The sequence below is a fragment of the Pseudopodoces humilis genome, chromosome 8 (genome assembly GCF_049639895.1).
Source record: "Pseudopodoces humilis isolate 2021_Gansu_Grassland_sample_001 chromosome 8, ASM4963989v1, whole genome shotgun sequence".
Taxonomy (NCBI): Eukaryota; Metazoa; Chordata; class Aves; order Passeriformes; family Paridae; genus Pseudopodoces; species Pseudopodoces humilis.
In genome coordinates, this window is record NC_142207.1 from 18,169,942 (window position 1) to 18,191,785 (window position 21,844).

General features: G+C 37.0%; 1 protein-coding gene across 3 annotated transcripts in view; it reads left to right on the forward strand.

Annotated features, from left to right (window-relative positions):
* The window catches only part of CSRNP3 (cysteine and serine rich nuclear protein 3), a 100,999-nt gene that overhangs the window by 24,588 nt on the left and 54,567 nt on the right, over positions 1–21,844 (forward strand). For 2 of the 3 annotated variants that reach the window (XM_014249219.2, XM_088059024.1), the window contains exon 2: positions 5,823–5,994. In XM_014249219.2, the coding sequence (XP_014104694.1) occupies positions 5,847–5,994 (148 nt within the window). In that variant the 5' untranslated portion in view covers positions 5,823–5,846. Of the gene's footprint in view, positions 1–5,822; positions 5,995–7,491; positions 7,533–21,844 lie in introns of those variants that run through there. The other variant, XM_088059026.1, reaches the window with a different exon arrangement.

Consider the following 21,844-nt stretch of genomic DNA (forward strand, 5'->3'; position numbering starts at 1 on the left):
CAGTTTGCAGTCATTTGCATAGAAGTGTTTTATGTTCAGAAGTGAATTTGTATTGCTGCTACAGACTTTATATTTTTCTGTACTTTCAGTTGATGCATTTGAGACAAGCAAAATGCAGTGTGACACATAGGACAGTTATTTATTTAATGCCCACCTTTGATGTTTAGTTTTTGTTTTATTTTCAGATGAGACTTTTTAGTCAGGTAGATTTTATCATGAAATGTAATCAAGTCTCAAGAGGAAATTAGTACAAAATCAGGTTTCATAAATAAACCAAAGAAATAAGTAGTTGGATTTCTTACACCCTGTCCCCCAGCCCCCTCCACTGCAAATGCCAATGTGTTCTTGAGCTCTTTTTCCTCTTGATTTTTCTGTAGCTTTAGTCAATAACTGATTTCTGTAGTGAGGCTTTTCTTTAAATCATGATGATATATAATTTGAATAAGGTTCTGTTTTATTATTTCATATCTTTTTTTAATGTTTACTGCATATGGTACATGCTTGATGTTTATTTCTTCACAGGTATGCTCCATACTTGTTCAGTGTCCCAGATGATGTTGTATGAGCTTTATACTATAACACTGAATTTTGCAAAACATTTATTTGAAAATTTTGGCTAGGATGAAAATTGGGTTTGTCTTTGTGACTTGTCCTCATTTTGCCTGGGACAGAGTTAATTTTCTTCTTAGTAGCTGGGTCAGTGCTGTGTTTTTCAGATTCAGTATGAAAATGATATTGACAACACACCGATGGTTTGGCTGTTGCTAAGTGGTGCTTGCTTTATGTCAAGGTCTTTGCCGTGTTTGCCAGTGAGGAGCTACACAAGGAGCTTGAGGGGGGCATGGTCAGGGCAGCTGACCCAGACTGGCCAAAGGGATATTCCACAGCACAGAATGTCATGCCCGGTATGTAAACTGTCCATGGGTGTCAGCAAGACACTGAGGATATGGCGACTTATTAGGTTTTGTAGAACAAGTTTGGCAGTGTATGTTACCACAGTCTCATAAGAAAAATTTTCTCCTGGGAGCACAGGTAATGAATGCACTGTCACCTGTCCTCTCACTCAGTAATTCTAACATCACTCTTTTTAGGCCTTTCACTGGGATTTGGAGATACCTGCTGTATAAAGAAGATCTCTAAAGGTCTGCTGCAATGAGATTGTTACCAAAATTTTCTAAAATTTCCAGCCTTTTTAGGTACCAGGGAAAGTCAAACCAGCCAGGCTTTTATATTATTATACTTTGTTGGTTCCAGATAGTACTATGACAATGTGAAATGTATCTCCCACATTTACATGGGATTTTTATCTTCTAGTAATAACATATTGCCTCTGAAATTTTTAAATATCGGGTGCCTACCAGTTATCTGGCATCGTAGGAAGGCAAAGCCTGTTGCCATGGAGCTTTGAGGACTTGCTTCGCCTGTCAGCACACCTGCAGCTAGAGAGCTGGCTAAATGATCTCATTGTAGGAGTAGTTTGATCAGGGTGGAGGGAAACTAGGAAGTAAAGGATGAAAAAATGGATGGGGGGTGTTGTAAGAAAGATCATCCTTCTCACAGCCCATAGCCATCATATGCTTCTGCTGTGTCAAGTTGTCACTTTCTTGAAGAGTCCTTAACTGTGTTAGGTAATTGGTGTTTGATCTAGAGCTCATAGCAATGTGTTAGCTTATTTTCCTTGCTTTCATACTGTTCCCTCTGTTTCAACTTTGCTTTGCCTTGCTTTGGACTAATGCCACACAAGCATGGATGGCAGAGGATGATATATCACTTCGCTGTGCAAGGATTTTTTTTGTTGCGAAGGATGTATCTATGAACAGGAAAGATTCCAGTATCTGCTTGTTACTCAGTTGTGTGAATAGAAAGGATGCTGCTCCAAATCAACTGTAGCTAATAGACAGCCGTTCAGTAATCGTCTGGAAAGGTGTGTTTCTAATTGAGCCTTTCAAGCCAACTTTTGCCCTTTTTAACCAAATGGGTAAGTATGATATCTCTTTACCTGTAGTTGGCGGTTATTTTTCAGCCTCTGAAGGCTGAACCTCACTGGTGCCTTAGTGGAAGTCCAAGAATATTGATTGACCATCCATTTGCTTTTCTTAGTCATGTGCTGTTGTTTGGTTCCTATAGTCAGACATGGACTTCTGTCCACTGCATTTTATACCTATATACATTAGCTCCCTTCTTTTCAGAATATACTTGTTGCTGAATTATTTCTGTGTATTTAACAGTATTCCCATCCTATATAATGGTAGTCTCACATACCATAAGTGACTTGTGTTAGCAAAATTGTATCACTGCATAGTTACATTACCCTTATGATTCCTCCTATCAGTTACGGGATTTATTTATAGTTTTGCTTTCCATTCATGTATTGGAAATTTGACTTGTGTAGGTCTTTGGTGCCTTGTACCATTAGACTTACCTCTGGGGTCTTCTGTTAAAATGAGATTGGATTTGGATTTCTTTGTGACAGCAGTTGCTTCAGTTGATTCCCCAAAATCTGAATTTACCTATTAAATTGTAGTTATGCTGCAGGACAGAGAACAATTCAGTTGAACTCTCTGTCCTGGTTTCCCAATTGTGCACTTAGGAACCTTTAGTGATATCACTAACTTTGTGGCCTCACTGCTGTTAGAATGTTTGAATGTTGCTTATTCCTGTTGGTCTTTGGAATGTATCTGTGTCTTCTGCTGGGATATATCACACAATGAGCAAAGAGCAAAATAATGCTTTTATAAACAGCACTGGGTTGTGTGTCCCATGCTTGTTATGTCCTAGTTCCTGTAGATGTGGATCTTGCTCAGGTACTGCAGGGTGCCTGTGTAAATAAGGCTATCAGAAAGAACATGCCTTGTGCACTACTGTGCAGATGTGCTTCTTTCTGAAGAATATTGGCTTATGGAGCGGCATCTGTTTATACAGATGTTATTCTAAAGGGATCTCCTGCTGGTACATAGTGTGTACAAACAGCTTTAGATACTCTTTAATCTCTCTCTGTGATAGCCAAGCTCTTGAGTAATAGAAGTATCTCCTTTCCCCCATGTAACATATTCCTGGGGAGACTTGATTACAGAAAGATTAGAATCAACAGATCTTGGGAATGTGGCAACACCTAAATTTTATCACAGCTACTTTATCAAACAACCTTCTCAATAATCTTCCTAGAAGAGATTCAGAACAATAATCAGGCAACAGTCACACTAAATATATGTAATGGTTAAGCTGTGCTTTCATTGTGTTGTGGTTCTGCAGTATCCCTGCACCTCCTGTACCTTATCTTGATCAGCTAGATGATAGAGCTAGCCTTTGTCATTTCCAAGGATCCTGAGGCCCATTCGTTATGGTTCATGATATAAATTATCTTAATGAAATGGCTTTGCTGCTCCCAGGTTGTGACATTTGTTGCATATGTAGGCTATGCTAAAACCAGGCAAATTTAAAACCCTTTGGTGTAAAAAATATTTGTTTCTGCTACTTGCTGGGAACAGCTCTGGCTGTTGACACCCTCACTCACTATGTGCAGCAACTTTGCTGATGTGTAAGACACCATTTAGACATCCAGTCACCGGGTGCTTTCACTGGTGGGAGACAGTGTCTGACCAAAGGGCTTTTTTCTGGAAGTCACCTCAGGGTATGAGATGAGTTCTTGCTCTGTGACTGGCTGCACACTCACGATGATCACAGATACTAGATTTGCCTTGCAGTGCAGTTATGTTCTTTGGACCTGGAACTTCATGACTCCTGTAGCCACAATTTCAATGAGTGCACACATAGATTTGACTTGGGTCTCAGTTGTACGGTAAACTCTTTGTCAGCTCATTTCTCACTCTCTTCACTGAGATGTTTGAGTGTAAGCATTTTCTTTCTCACACTCCAGCTGCTTCTTTACCCTCTTCTACAGTCATGCTATAATCCTGTGGATTTGATATTGCAGGCTGTTGCCATGGAAATAATGGTGATTTCACAATTTCAGTGCTGTAAGCACTGCAGGAGACAATGCAAAAGGTGGTTGGCAAGAGATAGCGAGGATATGGGGGACAATATAGAGGAGCTGTTTCTGAACCTGTACTTGGGGGGTGACTTAAAAATTGTGGTGATTCAATATGTGTGTGTTTAGTTCTTCTATCTCTTTCTCTTTTTTCTTTTTTGTAAATGTGTTTTTATTAGAGGCTGGTTCATAAAAATTCATTCTTGCATTTTTGCAAAGGTTATTACAATGTGATACTAAATTATCCTTTCCATGTCCTCAGAATAAAAATGCAGTGCTTTCTTTACAGTTTATAGTAATTCATTTTTGGACAAAAGGGCAAAGGTTGAGATCTAAGCAAGTTCTGTTTGAGTCATACATTTACCCTGAAGAAATACCTTTCAGGAAAACATTTTTTTCATAAATAGTAAAACAAGCTGAGAACATCATGGTGAGCACATATTTCATATATATGCTCACATTTCATACAGTCTGTGTGACTGACTGTATGGAAGCCTAATATATTTATTATTTAATTTTTAGCGTGCTCTGCATGCAAACAAGATTGGTGCTGAAGATCATCTTATGCAACATCTGTTCTTAGCATTATGTCAGGATTCCACATCTATACTGAAATCTTTTCTCTAAATTAGACACATCCATAAAGGTAGAGTGAAGCTTACTGGAAGAAATAACTATGTTATAAGATGAAATGAATTGGCAGCTTAACAAGCTGAAGGCAAGTGGCATCAGATGAGAATTTTTGATACTAAAAGCTTAAAAGCATCAAACAGCAGCCTTTTTTCCCCAGCAATTTACAGCAGAATTTCACTGATTAGCATAGAGTGTAGATATTATCTGTAACTTTTAAGATCTTAGAATTAATTTTCAGTCTGCAGGAGGAATTAATCAGTAATGAGGGTGATAGTAAACTATTTTTAAATTAAAGATAGAGAAAAATTGTTTCAACCTATCAGATGTATTAAAATTATCTTAAAATTGCTTTAAAAATATTTTGATCTTTTTCTGCTTGGTATTCCATAAATGGAGATACGAAGATCAGCTGTATATATGAAAGGGAAACAATAAGGAATGTTCAACATGACTCTGGCTTTGCTGGGCAATGTGATTATAAAGTCAGGTTCTTAAGGATGGACCCAGTCCTTTGATGCTTGTGTGAATGGAGATAGTCTACTTGTGTGCCAGTACTCATATCTGAATTTCAAAAATTCTAGGCAAGAAACTTCTGAGTAAATTAAAATGGCAAAATGAGCCAGCCAAAATGTTTACGCAGGACCTGGCCTGGAAAGATGCAAAGTGTCTCATACAGCTCTCAAATCTAATTGTTGTTGTGGGCATTTGTTAATACTGAGAATTACATAAATAAGACCCTTAAAATAAATCAAAAGAGACAGTGAGGTTTTTTCTGAACTATATTTATTACAGAACTTTTTTTTAATGTAATGTTCCTTGGTGCCAAGGATGTTTTTAAATGTTGTATAAAAGTCCATATTTGATTAATTATATTGGAGTATTATGCTTGACCTAAATCTGCTGCATAACTGAATATATATATTTTTATGTATGAGATTGGGTATAGAATTGTCTGCATTGGTAGAATACAGGTAGCATTTACCTTCTGTCTTAAAGTCAGTGAGATGATAAATATACTGATGTTAGGTTGCAGGGTTTTTTGATTCCTTCTTGGTAAAGTTGTTCAAAACTCTTGGTTAAGGACCCATTTAGCTGCAGGCAGTAGTATCTGATTGATGCATGGACTCTTTCATGATAAGTGAATTGGGAAACCTGCACAGGTGGGTGTTACAGTGCCTCATTGCCTCTGTTCCTGTTACAGGTGCATGGTGACAGCATTGCAGCAATGAGTGGAATTTTAAAGAGGAAGTTTGAAGAAGTTGGTGGAACCTCACCCTGTTCATGTGTGTGGGAATCAGATGATGATGTTTCTAGCAGTGAAAGTGCTGACAGTGGAAGTAATGTCCACCCATCTGCTTCTAATCATTTTACTCGTAAGTACTAGAGGGGTGTGTAAGGCATGATACTGCTTAGAAATACAGTGAAAGCAATCTGGGTTTTTTTTTGAAGTATTTTTTTCTGCTTTATTACATTTAAATGCTGGCACTGTGAGGAAGTACTTATTTTTGAAAAAATAACTATTTCCTCTGGTAATTGTTTCTGTGAAAATTTTATGTCAGAGTGAGTTTAAGAGAAAATTCCATGTTTATGCCCTATCATTCACATCTAGTTAGTATGACATGTTAGGAGAATGTCTTCCATTTGTGGGAAGGGGGAATATTGGCACTAACTAATTTGGAGGCCAATGAGTGCCTCTGCTTGGTGTTGTGTGCTCAGAGTTGAGAATAGTGTACACAGTCTGTGACAGAATCTGATCAGTCATCCTGCCACCTAAGCCAATAGAACCATACAGCTTTAAGGCATTTTCTTTCACTCATTACAGGGGTAAACAGAGGAAAAAAACTAATCCTGCCTGAGAGGGTATTTATAGTATAGCTACAGTACAGTTTTATATAGGAAGAATGGGTTTATTGGAGTGAGCACTGTAGCAGATTGCTACTTAAGATTTTTCAGAGGCTCTGGAATTTCTCATTTTCTATTGGAATACATCTCTTTACAACCAGATTCTGATAGTAGTGCTTTTCAGATTCCTGTCCTCTGTTGTGGTTATTTTATATTTGTCATCAGCTTCTGTAAAACCCAAATGCCAAATTTATTAACAGTCAGAAATCTCTAGATGTAAAATGAATATTGCAAGAGTATTAATTTTATATCTAATAAGAATATTTACCTCCAGTAAGAATATTTTCAAATATTTTCCGTGAGAAGGTTGCAGGTTTGGGTTGCATAATGTTTGATTATGGAGCAAAACAAGAAAACACGCCTTGCTGTTGGAGACGACTCCCTTCTCACTAGTATATGCTATAGTAGTGAGTATATATATAAAACAGCAGGCTTTTAGAATATGTAAGATGTTTGCTCTAGCCTCATCTGAGTTCAGTGTAAAATTCTTACCCCCTCAGCCTACCTTATGAAGTAATGTGTTTATTCTGTACACACACTCCAAGGAGTCTGGTCTCATACTGTGTGCCCAAAGCCATTCTGATGTTCAAAAAAAACCTAAAAATATTCATATAAATTCTTCCCACTCTTATTTATCAATACATGTGCAGATTCATTTCTTGTCTAAGGGACTGCTGAGACACACAACAGCAATCTAAAAAATCTTCTATTAAGTCATGAGCTCCAGTAAACCACGTCAGTACAGAGTAAGTCTTTATGATAGTAGAATGTTATAACAGTATTTTATAAGCTGCATGTAGATTAAGTCTGCTGTTAATAATTAATATTACGTTTATATTTAATTTATTTAATATGTATATTTATATTTATTTTCCTGTGGTAGCCTGTCCTATTCAAAAATAAATGTTGTACATATCCAAATCAATTAAATGATTATAGCAGTCTTATCTTGATTTTCTTTTCCTCAGTGGCATCTATGGAAATGAATGTGCCTTTTTCAGAATTAAAGGTAGAAGTCTGCCTGCATGGTATACACATTTCTAGTGTGAGAAAAACATAAGTATATATGTGTATGTGCTTTTTCAAGTGACATATATGGACATGTGCTTGTGTACATATGTATGCACTCGTGCAGTAGTTGTGCTGATGACATACAGAAGCCTTGAGTGATATTTTAAATGTAAAGTGTGTGACAGAATGCCATAGAACTGAAGAGTGAGAAGCTACAGGATTTTATACATATTTTTGACTAGGGTCCCAACTGTGGTAAGAGAAGAAATATATTTGTCTCTCTCCCACTGAGGTTTACAGATTTGTGTGAATGAAGTACTCTTCTAATAAGAATCCTGCATATAATGCAGTAAACAAATAAATCAAGCTGTTCTTTTTAAGGATATTTGATTTGTGTTTTATTTTCCTTTGTTCCTTGCAAAAATTATTTCACTCATGGGTTGTTTGTTGGTTATTTTACTGGAATCAGGATTTCACTTTGGTTTTAATTCCTAAACTCATGGTTAGGGAAGTTAACAGGCAAATTTTGCTGTCTCAAACTTTATTTTAGGTGCAGCTGGAAAGTTTCACTGTGTATGTCAGTCAGTTAAACTTCAATAGGCTGCTGAAGCATGTTACACACCATGTGTGCTCACCCTACCATTAAATGTAATCCTTAAGCAGGATGGGAACCAGGGGTGTGGTGTGAGCATCTGAAGTTGTTTAGCAGGTCTGGAAAGTCCTAGATGCTATAATGATAAAACAGAGTTTATTTAAAGCAATTCTAGGAAAGCATAAGGAATCCAAGTACCTGTTTGCTCTCTATTCAAAATATGTGTATCTAGTTATTTTGAAAGACTAAATTAAAGGTACAGAGGGACAATATGTGAGAGGAAAACAACTAAACCAAAAAAGAAGTCCCTTAAATTTCTCCGTAAAACTTAATTCAAGGCTTCTGAGGTGGTTATTTTAAGATCTGAGTACTTGTACATCCACATTGCTGCTTTTTGTGTTATTTGTAGTTAAGCTAATCAGTTTGCTCACCTGCAGTGGGGCCAGTCCAGTAATATTCCTGTGTATTATGACTATTTTCTTTTCAGCAGGGTGATCTCTGAAAGGGCAAGTGTTTGCAGTAAGGCAGCCCTGTCAGTTAGTAATTATAAAGTGTCAAGTGGTTCCAGTAAAAGGCAGGAAGGACTCTGGAATTGAAGTTGGTCTATGATTTAGCTCTGGGAGATGGAGAGGGGAAGACTCTTGTAGCCTGTCTTAGTCAGGACTAGACTTATATTTTACAGAGTTTCATGTCATAGGGAAAAAGCCAGAGATAATGTGTGAAATGGAGCTGAACCATCTTGTGTGGGGCAGAGGCCTGCAGATAGAAGTCTTTTTCTGAACAGTATTTGTAAAAGACAGAAACTAATGGCAATATAGATTTTTAAAGTGGTTTGTGTCAGTTTAGAAATGCCAAAAATGGGATCTCAGGAATGCTGAGAACACTGACCAAAAGCCCCTGCAGGCTATCTAAGATGTGTGATCAGAGAAATTCAGTCCCCTTACAGCATAAGCTTGCAGTGAATGTTTTGAGAAGAGTGTTTGCTGTTAATGTAGCCAGCGTATAGAGCAGGAGTGATAAATGCTATTACTTTCCGGACTCTGAACAGATTAAAAAAAAATAATAATACCTGTTGATATATTATTCTTTGTTAGATTTGGGAAACTTGTGGACTCCATGGTTACATGAAATATCTCCAGAAGAAAAACCTGAGCCTGCAGACATTTTCCACTGCTCTGTTGTTATGTCATGACTGACTTCAGTTTTTACAGTTTCTATGACAACTGTGATTTTTTGATTGGTAAAGAATCAAGCACTAAAGGATTTTTTTGAGCTGTAAAGTATTTTTCCATCAAAGGAGTAGAGTGAAAATATCAAGATGCTTTTCACTAATCAGTATTGAAATTGAGTCGCTGTCTAAATGTGGATACCTGCTTGTGGCAGGCTCTACATACACTAATTTTTCAGATAGAACAGATGAGAAAATAGCCCTATTACAGCTGCCAAATAATTTTCTGGAAAATTAATGATAATTTATGCTTACAATTTAAGACATTCTTACATTCTTATTTTTCAAATCATGTAGGTATTGGCATTGCCAGGTTAACCCTTACCAAGATATGGTTCAAAGCAACACAACTGGATTGTTATCTGAGATTCTTAGGAAATTTTTGCAAGTCACCAGCAAAATGGTACTTGGGAACTAATGATGAAATTACATTATATGGGAGTGGAAAAAGAAAGAGATGAACAGAATGTATAGGTGAACTGTTTGTGGTTACTGGGGAAATACAGAGAGGAGCTAATAAAGAGCTTGTCACGGTGGGAAGGCAGCTTGCGGACTATGTTATGTATGAAGGAAAAGAAAGAAGGAGGTTCCCCAAGATGAGGAGCTTGACAAGCAACAGGGTGCTTTTCAGTAAGAGCAGGAAAGCAGTGGTAACAGATTTTACTTGGTAAATATGTCAGCATGCAGAAAGGGCTACAGATTGGCTGGCTCAAAACTGGGAAAAGGGGGGGCTAATGAACAGAATGAGAACGAACCAGCTTATCAAGATCAAAGGAATTTAATGCTCCAGGAGTTTGCAAATTCTTAGTCATTGAAAGTGACTCATCCTCTTTTGCTACATTGGTGTCTATGGAATATATTTCAAAAACAAATTAGAAAATTACTGGGAAATGTTGATTTTGATTCTGCAGCACATCTGTATCTGTGCTGCATTTATTAGAGAAAAGCTCCTTGCACTCAGAACATATATATATAAGGCCTGGTCTGTATTCAGGAGTGTGCACTGTCAGTGGGTCTGGAACCATCTTCTGCCAGCAATTCTTAGTTCAGACTGATGCTAACACAGTGTATGGGATTGATTCTATTTGATGATCTAATGTTATCTATGAGATTGGATAAAATTTAAACATGATGGTTAGGTATTATCCTTGATTTGTTCTAGAATTAAAATTGTACCAGATCATCTCTTAGCCACTGGTTTTAGATTTTTTTATAGCAGTTTCTGTCTCTAGGTGCTTTTAAAATATGCAAAATAATTTTAATAACTTTACAGTCTCATTTATAAAGTCAAAGAATATGAAGTTTCTTTTTTCTCTTACCCGTGATGCATGTAATTTTAAAAATCCAAAATCATGATGACCATGGCTTTTTTGACAAAGAGGAATGAATGTGCCTAAGCTCATAGATTTTCAAATTTTTTCAGAAGTTCTTTTTCAGCTAACTTCTAGCTTGGATTTGAACTAGTCTCAGCTAAAATCCTGCTCTGGAGAAATGGTAAGATTGGGAAGTAGGTGAGTTATTTTATTGAAGACTTGCTCCATGGTCTTTGTCAAATAAGATCAGAATTTAAAAATGTGTTTCTAAGGGTAAAAAAGCCTTAAGGTGTCTTGAGTACTAAAAGTAGCTGTCCTTTTTTTCAGGTACAAGGGAGCATTATGACAACATTTGGATACCAGTGAAAGCTGTGGGTGGCCTGATACCCTTACACTAGCTTTTGTAGGGAAGTAATTGGTGAATCAAATCACAGAGAAGGGAAAAATGGATTTTTCTGTTACCAGTTTATAACTATGAATAGATTAATTTTTATCTGAAAAAAAGTTTCATGCTTGCTTTCTCCTGACTGCTGTATCCTAATGCTCTTTTTAATTCCTCATGAGAGTCCCATTGGCCTTCAGCAGCTTTCTTTGAATTTCTTTATGTGCTCTTACAAAGCAAATGAAGCTTCAGGAATATTATTGCCATATCCTCTGTCCTCATCTAGTGCCATGATTAGTACATATTCTTCATTTTGTACTAGTCTACAATGTGTCCTACCAGTCTTTGTAAATACGGTTTTAAAGATGTTTTGAAATTTAAAGCTAAATTAGATTCAGTGCTTTTGACAGTGTATTGTCTTGTTGACCAGGTTGGATGGGACCCTGGGCAACCTCATCTTTATGGGTGGCATCCCTGCCCAGGGGTGGGAGGTTGGAGCTGGATGATCTTTAAAGCGGCTTCCAAACCAAACCATTCTATGATTGTCCATTACAGTGACCTTTATAACTAATTTCAGACTGTAGCACGCTCAATAGAGGCACCATTCTGCAGTGTTTTCTCCCTACTGAACATTGCTGTGCTGTTCTTTGCTCTGATGTAGCCAAGCACTGATTTAGCAATAGGGATGACTGTGGGGAGTTAACTTCAGGAGAGCAACATAGAGGCACAGATTCTACTGGTAGTGGATCTTCTAAAAGAAGTTCCTTCCAGGGGCTTGTCCCTGCTCAAAGGTTTTTTTTTCTATCAATTGATACAGCTGTTGTTTGTATGAACATGCTGATCTTAAGTCTAGCACTGAGCTGGTGAAGAGCCTTCTGTGTGGTTTGACTTGGTTGGTCTTTTTGTGATTTGTTTTAATAGACTAGCAGTTCTGCTTGCTAAGCAGATTTAACAAGCAGATGAACTCAGTTGTTTTATCTTGGTGCTTCGTAATGAAACCATTCTAATGCTTACAAGAAAGATGCAACTGTATTCTATCTCTGTTTGCCCTCTTACCAGCCTTCAATGGTTGAGTTTTATATTCTGATTCTTCTTACATTGTTTGTATTGTATTAGGACTTTTTGGCTCTACTGGGGTCCTGGACCTGCTTAAGATGAAAGCCTGTATCTGCATACAGGTAATACAGACTGTTTTTCTCCAATATAAGACAGCAACCACATACAGTAAATGCATGTGGTAGCTGTCTTAAAGTAAACTGCAGGGAGGAATGAATCCATGGAAATTACTGACCCATGGGCAAAGATTTCAAGAACTTTGATTGAAACATTAAGGAGAAAGAAAAATATTCTGCTTGCTGGAGGCTGTATTGACTTCTTCCTTTCTTTTTCCTCTGTAGACCAGCCCCATCTCCCATATGTATTTTATTCTTGCTGAGATGTCTTGGCACTCAGGGTAGTCCCCTGGTGTGCACTGAGTGTGAAGAAGGTGTATTTAAGGTCCTGATCCCTGCAGAAATATAAAGAAATTAAGTATGAATCCTTTCCCTCCTACAAAATACTATAGTGATGTTTTCAGCATGTGCAGTTAGGAGACTGTAAACAAGCTGTCATTTCTTTGGAATTTGCCAATTCAGTGAATTAAAACCAGTTACATTAATTGTTTGATTCTAAAGCTTTCATACGTTCTCTGTTCCGTGAGGGTTTGTCTGTTTGGCTTCCCAGCAGTCTCGCTGTGGTGTCTTGTGTTCATCTACCTGTTCATCTGTCTGTTTTGAGCTTTCAAGAATTTAAAGCAAGTGAGGGATGTGATTCTGTATAGATGGTATTCAACAATATTGATCATCATTCTTTTGTTCACTAAATATGCAGCATTTTTGGTGTTCTGATTTGTGACTACTGATGCTACTCTACCACAATGTATTTGTAGTACTAATAGCATCCAGATAATACCCCATAATAGGGGGTAGCATCCAGACCTCAAAGTTTATATTTCAGAGTCTTTATAATACCTGTAGTAAAAAAACCCCGAAAAACAAAGACAAACAAAAAACCCCAACCAACCAAAAAGAAAAAACAAAACCAAACAAACACAACAAAAAAACAAACAGAGAAAACAAACAAAAAAGAGAGAGAAGATAAGCAGCTCATTTATTCTGAACTTACATAATAGTGATATGACTGTTCTGAAGGGGAAAACCGGTTAGCAGTTATCAAGGACATTGGCTTGTCGTCCTGTTATTTCTCAGTTCACTATCAAAGCCAATTAAGACTCTTTTTGTAATGTGAAGTCTTTTGTATTTTAATGAATTCATCATCAACTATGTATGCCCCAGAGTAATAGTGGTGAGAAAGGGAGTTTCACCATCAAACTGATTGAAGACTCAATGACTTCATCCCAAGTGAGGCTTCAACTGTTATTATCCCTGGCTCCAGCCTTGTTACATGACTCATTTTCACTGGGTGCTTGTGTGCAAAATAATAATGTGTCAAGCCATTAACCCCTACTTGCAGTGAAGGTACTGAATGCACTGTCACAGGACTTGCTTTGAGATTATCAGAGACAGTTTAACATGATGGTAATGCTTGTTGAATTTCTGAGTTACTGATGTTTGGTGAATTGCTCTGTATAAATATTTTTTGCATTTACAACTTCTTGTGAAATTGTTTCTCTCCATTTCAGAAACTCCAGGCTTTAGATAAAGACAAAGAACAGATTTTTCACTACTGAAAAGTAGGTTTTGTGTGTTCTCAACTTGTTATCTGAGTATTTTATTTAGACAAGGATATTAGGAAAGGCTTTTAAAAGTGTTTAAGCAGGAGTTTTGTTTGCAACTAAACTAAAGTCAATTCCAAGCTTATTCTTATTTAAATTGAGGTATGACTCGCAAAGAAAGCAGCCATAGGCAGTGGTCATCTGTAGAGCATTAGTTCAGCAGTGGTTACTATGGCAACCATAGGTGACCTACATTTTACCAAAAAGTGATCATGTGTGTTTTGTTTTTGTTTTTTTTTAACAGAGCATACCCATTGACTACTTTATTTAGTAGACTACTTTATTTCATCTGTTACATACTGTTTTACTTAAATAGTACCAATTTTGAGTGATTAATGTGAAATAGACTTAAAACGTTCCGGAGCAGAGATGCTATTTCATTGTTACACTACTATTTAAAATTAGTAGAGATTTTTACCTTTGTTATCATTCCCAGTTGTATGTTCTTAGGAAGAAGGTAAAACTAATTAATTACAGCTGCATTAAAAAAATGTATTATTTGTATGCCTATCAGTGTGTGGTTTATAATGGCTTGCAGTGGAAAGACTCACTGTTGTGAATTTATCTGTTCCACTAACATTCCAAGTCAGTAGGCTACGGTCTGAATAAAGCTACCCAAACTTTGGACTTTGAATAAGCATCAAAAATGCTGTTGGCTGTAGTAAATTCATCTTGTCATTGCCTTTAAGGAAGTGAGAATTTTCTCAAAAAATTAGACTATTCTGCAGACAGACAGAAGAGCAGCTAGGAGAGATGATAAAATGTGACATTTCAGATAAAAATTGAGTTGGCATTTTAAATATACGTATCTCACAATGAGATTAACACAGAAGGGAAAGTACTGGGTCAGAGCATGTGCCCAAGGAAGTCTTTAAAAGTTGTGATTTCTCTAGAATTTTGGCTTGTAGATGAGCCAGGCCTGGATTTTCATTACATTTTTTTAAAATAGGTTCTTCAAGAAGGGGCTTTTATTTTATTTTATTTTTTAAATTGAGCTGACTTTGGTAGTCTTCAGATAAGTACAGTGTTCTACTTTGATTTGTTTATTGTGCTTTGTAGTGTGAAGAAATCTTTAGTTTCACATAAATGAATGATAGAGAAATCTACAATGGAGGCTTTTGAGACAAATTTTATTTTTCATAACGTAATGGATCACCTGCTAATTACTAAAACCCTGTCATAGCCGTGAGAGTCTATCATGGCATTTAGTGGGACTGCTGAAGGCTGAGGTGGTGAATCTATTCAGATCCATATTTTGCAGTCCTTCCTCACTGTTCCCATGTGCAACATCATATGCATCCTGCAGCTGATAATGGAACCACCTCCCTATGTCTCCTATATTTTCTATTTTCTTCTCTCTGCCCACGTGTCTTTTGTAGCTTGTTTAATGCTTTGAAGTTTATACAGCCCACTCAGTTTCATCCATACTGCATGGCACTCTTTGCACCACCACTTCAGTCATGTGTTATTAGATTAGGTATAGACTCATTTGTTTGCGTACCTCAAAAAATAAAATGTTTTTTGTTTATTACCTTCTTTCCTGCTTCAGAAAGCTGGAGTTGTATGCTCTGTGTCCATCTGTGTACATTCTGATAGGTGCAAACAGCACCAGTAGTATAGGCAAGAAATATTAATTACTTGTGTGAAACAGCCAGTACTAAATGCTTTTGGGATTTGATGTAATTTGCCTTTATGATGCTGAATTTAATTATCACCTATACTTCCTATATCATGATCAAAACCTTTTTTTCCTCAAATCATTTTGATCCTAAAAATTGTTATTTATCCCTTAAGCAGAATGCCACAATAGCAAGCATGGCAGCCCCGATTTTCAAGATCATAGCTAAGACAATGTCTAAGAGCTGTATGCCCAGAGAATTAAGGCCTGTGCTGAAGCGGAATGTGAAAAACACCAGAGGTCTAACTGGAGTCTGTACCAAAGCTAAGATCAACTAAGCTCTTTTGAAGCCGGATCACAAGTGTTGGGGGCAGAATGGAAAGGGACATTGTGCTGGTTTTGGCTGGGGTAGAGTTAACTTTCTGTGCAGTGGCTGGTAGGGGGCTGTGTTTGGGTTTGTGCTGAACACAGGGTTGATAATACAGAGATGTTTTGTTATTGCTGAGTGGGGCTTGCACCGAGCCAAGGCCCTTTCTGCTCCTTGTACAGCCACACTGGAGAGGGGCTGGGGGTGCCTGGGAGACACAGCTGGGACAGGTGACCCCAGCTGAGCAAAGGGACATTCCAGAGCACATGGCATCATGCTCAGTGTATAAAGTGGGTGGGGAGAAGGAAGAAGGGAGGACATCTGGAGTGTTGGCCTTGGTCTTTCCCAGTCACCTTACCCTTGACGGGGTCTTGCTCTCCTGGAGATGGCTGAGACTGCCTATCTGTGGGAAGCAGTGAATTAATTCCTTGTTTTGCTCTGCTTGCATGCATGGCCTTTGCTTTCCCTATTAAACCCATGAGTTTTGCAGTTTAGACCTTTTGGTTCGCTTTGCAATCCTGCTGGTGAGCAGTGAGCGAGTGGCTGCCCAGGGCGTGGCTGCTGGCTGGGATTGAACCATGACACAAACAGGTGTCTCTAATGGCAAAGCTGCTACTGTCACTGCCTTGTACCACCAGCCCCTTCTCTCTATATGATGACCAGAATTTCACTGTACGGGTTAAATATTAGTTTGTTTTTAGTTCTGCATTTCCAAAAATGTATTTTAGAAAGATATCCAACCTCACTTTAAGGACTTCAACAGATGGCAAGTCTGTCACCTGCCATGGTAAGCAGGATTAATGTTTAATTGTCCTTGCAATTACTGAATTTTGCTCTGCTCAGTGAAATACAGGAAGGTTTTCAGACCTCCTGTTGTGTCAGAGCAGAAATACCTGATGTGTACCAGAAATCAAATGTGTGTATACTGGCTGTGTGCTCAAAGCTTGTATGATCATTTTTTTTTTTAATGTATCAATATGCTCTTCTGAATTTTTTCACCCTAATATAGTGACTGGGCTTCATTGTAAACAAATGAAATTTTCTGTTTATTCTGTGAGTTTGCATATGGCATCACATTGTTTTTGATAGAAATTCTAAGAATTTGTTGGTATCATTTTAACAGTAATGAGACACGAATTTCATTTTTTAAAGGACAGATTAAGGAAATGTCTACAGTCTGAAAACATGATTTCAGAGATCTAAAAACCTCCTGAGAGAAACTGGTGTTCTTTGAGATCACAAGGTCAGTAGTACAGTAGCAGTTATTCATGTGCATATATCTCTACAGTTATACAAGTCCAATTTCACTTTGTACCATTTGATGGTACAAAACATGATGCTGTATTTTACATGTCTGCAGAGATTTTGATTAGCACTTTTGGAAGACCATAAGTAAAAAAAAAACAGTTTTCCAGCTGCACCTCTGTGTTAAAAATGCTCAAAATTAATGCTGAAACCAACTGAATTAGCATATATCGGCAGCTTCCAGTGAAATTAGATGTATGCAGGTAAAATGTTCCTAACTTACTGTGTGTGTTTGTACATAAATTATTATTGTATATTTGCATCCTTTGTCACTTGCTTGCAAAAGTACTGGCTGTTTAATATTTTGGAAAGGGAAACACCAAGTTATCTGAAGAGGTACTTTCAAGTCTTTTATTTTAATTGTCACATCATGATGTGATTTATTTTTTCCAGAGACTGGAAGTAAGGGATATGATTTATTCAGTCACAAAGAACTGGTCAACATATCTCAAGTAGTAAATGTGTTCAGAGAACTGCATGTAATCAATAAGATATTTTAATAATGTCACAAGGTAACTTAAAATGCTTGATAAATAGCAAGGACACAATGATAGCATCTTCTTTTGGTTAACTAATTCATAATTTCATGTAAGCTTTACTGGGATACTGGAAAATGGGTATTTATCTTTTATTTGTTTTTTATTAGAATGTTATTTTTAAATGTTACATGTACTGATGAAGGAAAAATCAGAAAGCACGACTGTAGGTAACCCATCTTCTGAAGGGTTTGTTTGATTTAGGAGTTAACCTTGATACAAATTCAGACATTAAACCTGTCTCATTTTTGTGGGTCTAAGTGTGAAAATTTGACATATTGTTCTGATTTGAGGAGTGGAGGAAGGATAGGAGTTACCACCCCCTCCCCACTTCTCCCTCTGGTACTCAGAGTTAGGTTTCTGGTCTACGTAGGAGGTTAAAGGGTTTCTTTTTCTGGGCTTTATTTAGTAAAGAACATAAGTAACCTATCTAATACATGAGATAATAGGATAAATAAAATTATGGAAATGTAAGATGACAAACACAATTTTGAAGAAACAGGTTTTACCCATATCACATGTAAGAGGAAGGAATTGCGAGCTGACTGCAATTCTGCTTTGATTTTGTTTGTTTGGTTTGGTTTTTTGTTGGGCTTTGCTGTTTGTTTATTTTAAATATACAAACACAAGGTCCTTGTCCACCATTTATCTTTACACCACAATCTCTGGCTAACAACAAAGGGGAAAAAATACTACCACCACAACAAAACAAACAATCCCTCAAACAAAAAAACAAACTAAAATCTTTCTACAGGTCTTGAAATAGCTGCATTCACAAGGTCTGAAGAGTGATGAGGATGAAAAATTTACATTAAATCTCAACCCATTGTCTCAAAACGGAGAGAGTGGAGAGACAGCATAAATCACTAATCCAATTGTGCTAGAACAGCTGCCCAGATACAGCAACCGTGAAATCTGTGCTAGCAACCTGATTAAGTTGTTTTTTAACCACTGTGTCATCTAACTTAGCTCTGTGTGCAGTGTGACAGTATCTGGATTCAGTGGCAGCTTTAAGACATTTTAGCTTGTGGGGATGAAGCCTGATGAGAGTTCCTGTACAAATGCAGTGTTTGCAACCTCTCCAGTGGTGGTGGCTTGAGGCTGGATTGTGCACTTGGTGCAGGAGAGATGTGAGACGTACATAGATTTACCAAAGGCTATAAATTTCTGAATGGAATAATCACCACTATCACAAATGCAACAGTTTTCCCATGTCAGGATCTATAAAAGTGCAGGACAGCTGAACAGAGGATATTTCAGGAACAAATGATGGCACAGTCTTATTTTTAAAAGGGACATAATTTAATTTTATGTGGTGGTGCCTGCATTTTAATGCATAGCATAATAAAGCCTGAACCCTTTGGCTGAGGTCAGCCTGTCTATTTGTGTCTTCTTTTAGTAGTAGTTGAGCATATAAAGAAAAAGTTCTTCTCTTCCCATAAAATTCAAGAGCTTTTAATTAGAAATTGTAATATATGGGAACTTGGAAGATTTCTGACTATAGATTCCCTCATAGCACTTTTTTCCCTAGAAATTAGAAATACAGGATAAAAAGTTAAAAAGACATCTGTCCCATGTTTCAATTGCTGTAAAGTTTATGTTGTAGTACTTGGGGTTTGTGTTATAAGCTGAGGCTTGTGGTTTCCTTTCTGAGGGTTTTGCTCAGGTGCCGGTATTATCTAAAAATAAATAACTATTTTCTGGGGATGACAAAATCCACTATCTAGAGAGCAAAATTAATTTGTAGATTTTGTACTTCTTATGATGTAAGCTATAAAAATGCATGACTTGCCCATTTCAGGGCTGGGAGACAGTTTAAAAACCCCAGGTAGTTCCACTGGAGAAGGTATGTATTATGAAAAGAATAAACACTTTGATAGTATCTCTACCCTTTTGTCCGGTAAGACACAGATTTTGTTGATAGTATGATGGTAGTGTTTGAAATGTGACACAGGGAATTCAGAGACTTGCATTCTATCCTCTAGAGTTTCCTTCCTTTGGGAATTTGAAGAATTCATTAAATAAATCTGACCAGAGAAGATTAAAGCCTTCTTTCAGCAAGGTGCTTAAGTTGGATTCATGGTTAATCAAAATAATTGTGCTGGGACCATTAGTTTCTAATATTTGCTCTCACTCAAATGGGGCCTTAAAAAATCAACCTTCTAAAATGGCAGCAGAATAAGTAGTTAAGGGTGCTGATGAACAATTTCCAAAAAGCATACTATTTACAATATTTTAAGAATCTATTTCTTTCTACCTCTATTTCTTCATCACTATCCCTATTATCCTTTTGATTGTTTGAAAAGCATTATAATTCAGTGGTCTGGTTTAGTACTTAAGTAAGTCCTAGACACATTCTTGTTATTTCTAATCCATCAAGAGTACCCAACAGCTCCTTTATTTTCTTTATACCAGTCTAATGAGGTCAGAAAGGTCAGAAGAAACTAGCAAGAAGGGTCAGAGTGGCTTATGCAAGGGTCCTTTTCTGTAGGCTGATATTCAGCATGCTGTGAATGGGTCTGGCTATAGTATTTGCATTCTGCAGTGAAATAATGACATGAGCAATTTGACAAGTAGGCTTCATTATCCTTTCCCACAAAATGTATTTCCACAACTAGAGCAATTAGTAGGGATTATCTTTGAGAGGAGAAATAAATGGCTTTTAACTGCTTCATGTATACTAAAATACTGCTAGATGCTTTAAATTTTTCCCATCTGGAGAATTTATTTTGTCTTTTAAATTCAAGTGTCAGGATATCATTCTGTATCAGAAGAAACAGTACTTTCCCATCCACTTACTGATCTAACTTAGAAATAGAATCCTGAAGTTCTTACCAGACTTAAATTTCCAGACCTGAAGTTAAAATTTCCCTCCCCCCCCACCTATTATTGCTGAAAGTGCAAAATATTTTCTTTCTCTAATTGTTTTGACTTGTTCAGTGAAACAGGTTCTCTCTAGCTGGTGGTCTTGAAGCAAACCTTTTACTTGTAACAGTTGAGGGATGGGTAACCATAACATATGTGATTTGGTTTTTTTTAAATTTTATTTAATTTTTTCAAATGGAGATGCTAGGTATGGTGTAGTTAAACTGCTCAAAGTCCCACAGAACTCATTGTTCCAAATGGATTTCAGGATGCAACTGATCATGCAAACTTGATTTCACATCTCTACTTCTAGTCCAATGCTAGCAGTTCAGTATATTATTTTTACAATACAGAGAAAAATTTTGAAATACCACCATTAGTTAAAGTTAATAACACCTGTATACTGAAAAAAAGAGTAGTGTAGCATTTAATAATTGCTTAGCATCCTATTTGTTACCGGTTTTTGTTCCTACTGCTGAATTGTAGGCAGACTGGCTATGGCTTGAGAGTCCTCATTGGTTACCCATTGTCTAGTTAAAAATTCCTCTACATTTTTTTTGGCATTTATTATATGGGTGTCTCAACATTTGGGTTTGTTTTCTGAAAATTTAGCTTTGGCTGATGACTGGGTGTTGGATAGAGACCACAGTGCTAGATAGCACTGGCAGATTCACCTTATTTGTATGCGTGGAACAAAACACTGGATGTGCGGACAAGCAGGAATTTTCATTTCTGGTTCATGCTGTATTTGACTCAGCTGTCATCTTGTCTAGTATTTGGGTTTTGGCATTTCCCACACCCACTGATAGCAGTCTGAGGTCACTGGTATATTTTCACCGAATTCTCTGGTTTTTTGTAGCAGAGTGAAACCTTTCAAATCCTGCACTTCTTGCTCAGTGCACTTTGCGAGTTTTGCCACTGTGCTTGCTGGAGGGTTAGGATGCAAGGGAATTCCTTTTTATTGCTTTTTCTCTTTTAATGGATAGAGTTATGTTTCTAGCATAAATTGGCCATCAGTGCAACAGTATGGTATTTCTGGTATTCTCATTCAATTAATTTTTCTGTCATTAATTTACTTCAGGACCCATGTGCCTTATTTTCAGCACATATATATTAGCTAAAAATATATTTCTCAGATCTCAAAATAAACATTTTGGCCTCATCTTTCGCAGTTCAAGAATTTACTGTATTTCATCTTCTGAAATGTTGGCTTGCCTGTGCTTTTTTTCCACTCTTGGTTCTTTTCTTTTTCTAATTGCTACTCAGTTTATTTTTAAAAAGTCACTTTGTTCCTTCCATATCTTACAACCTTCTATAAAGTTATATTTTTA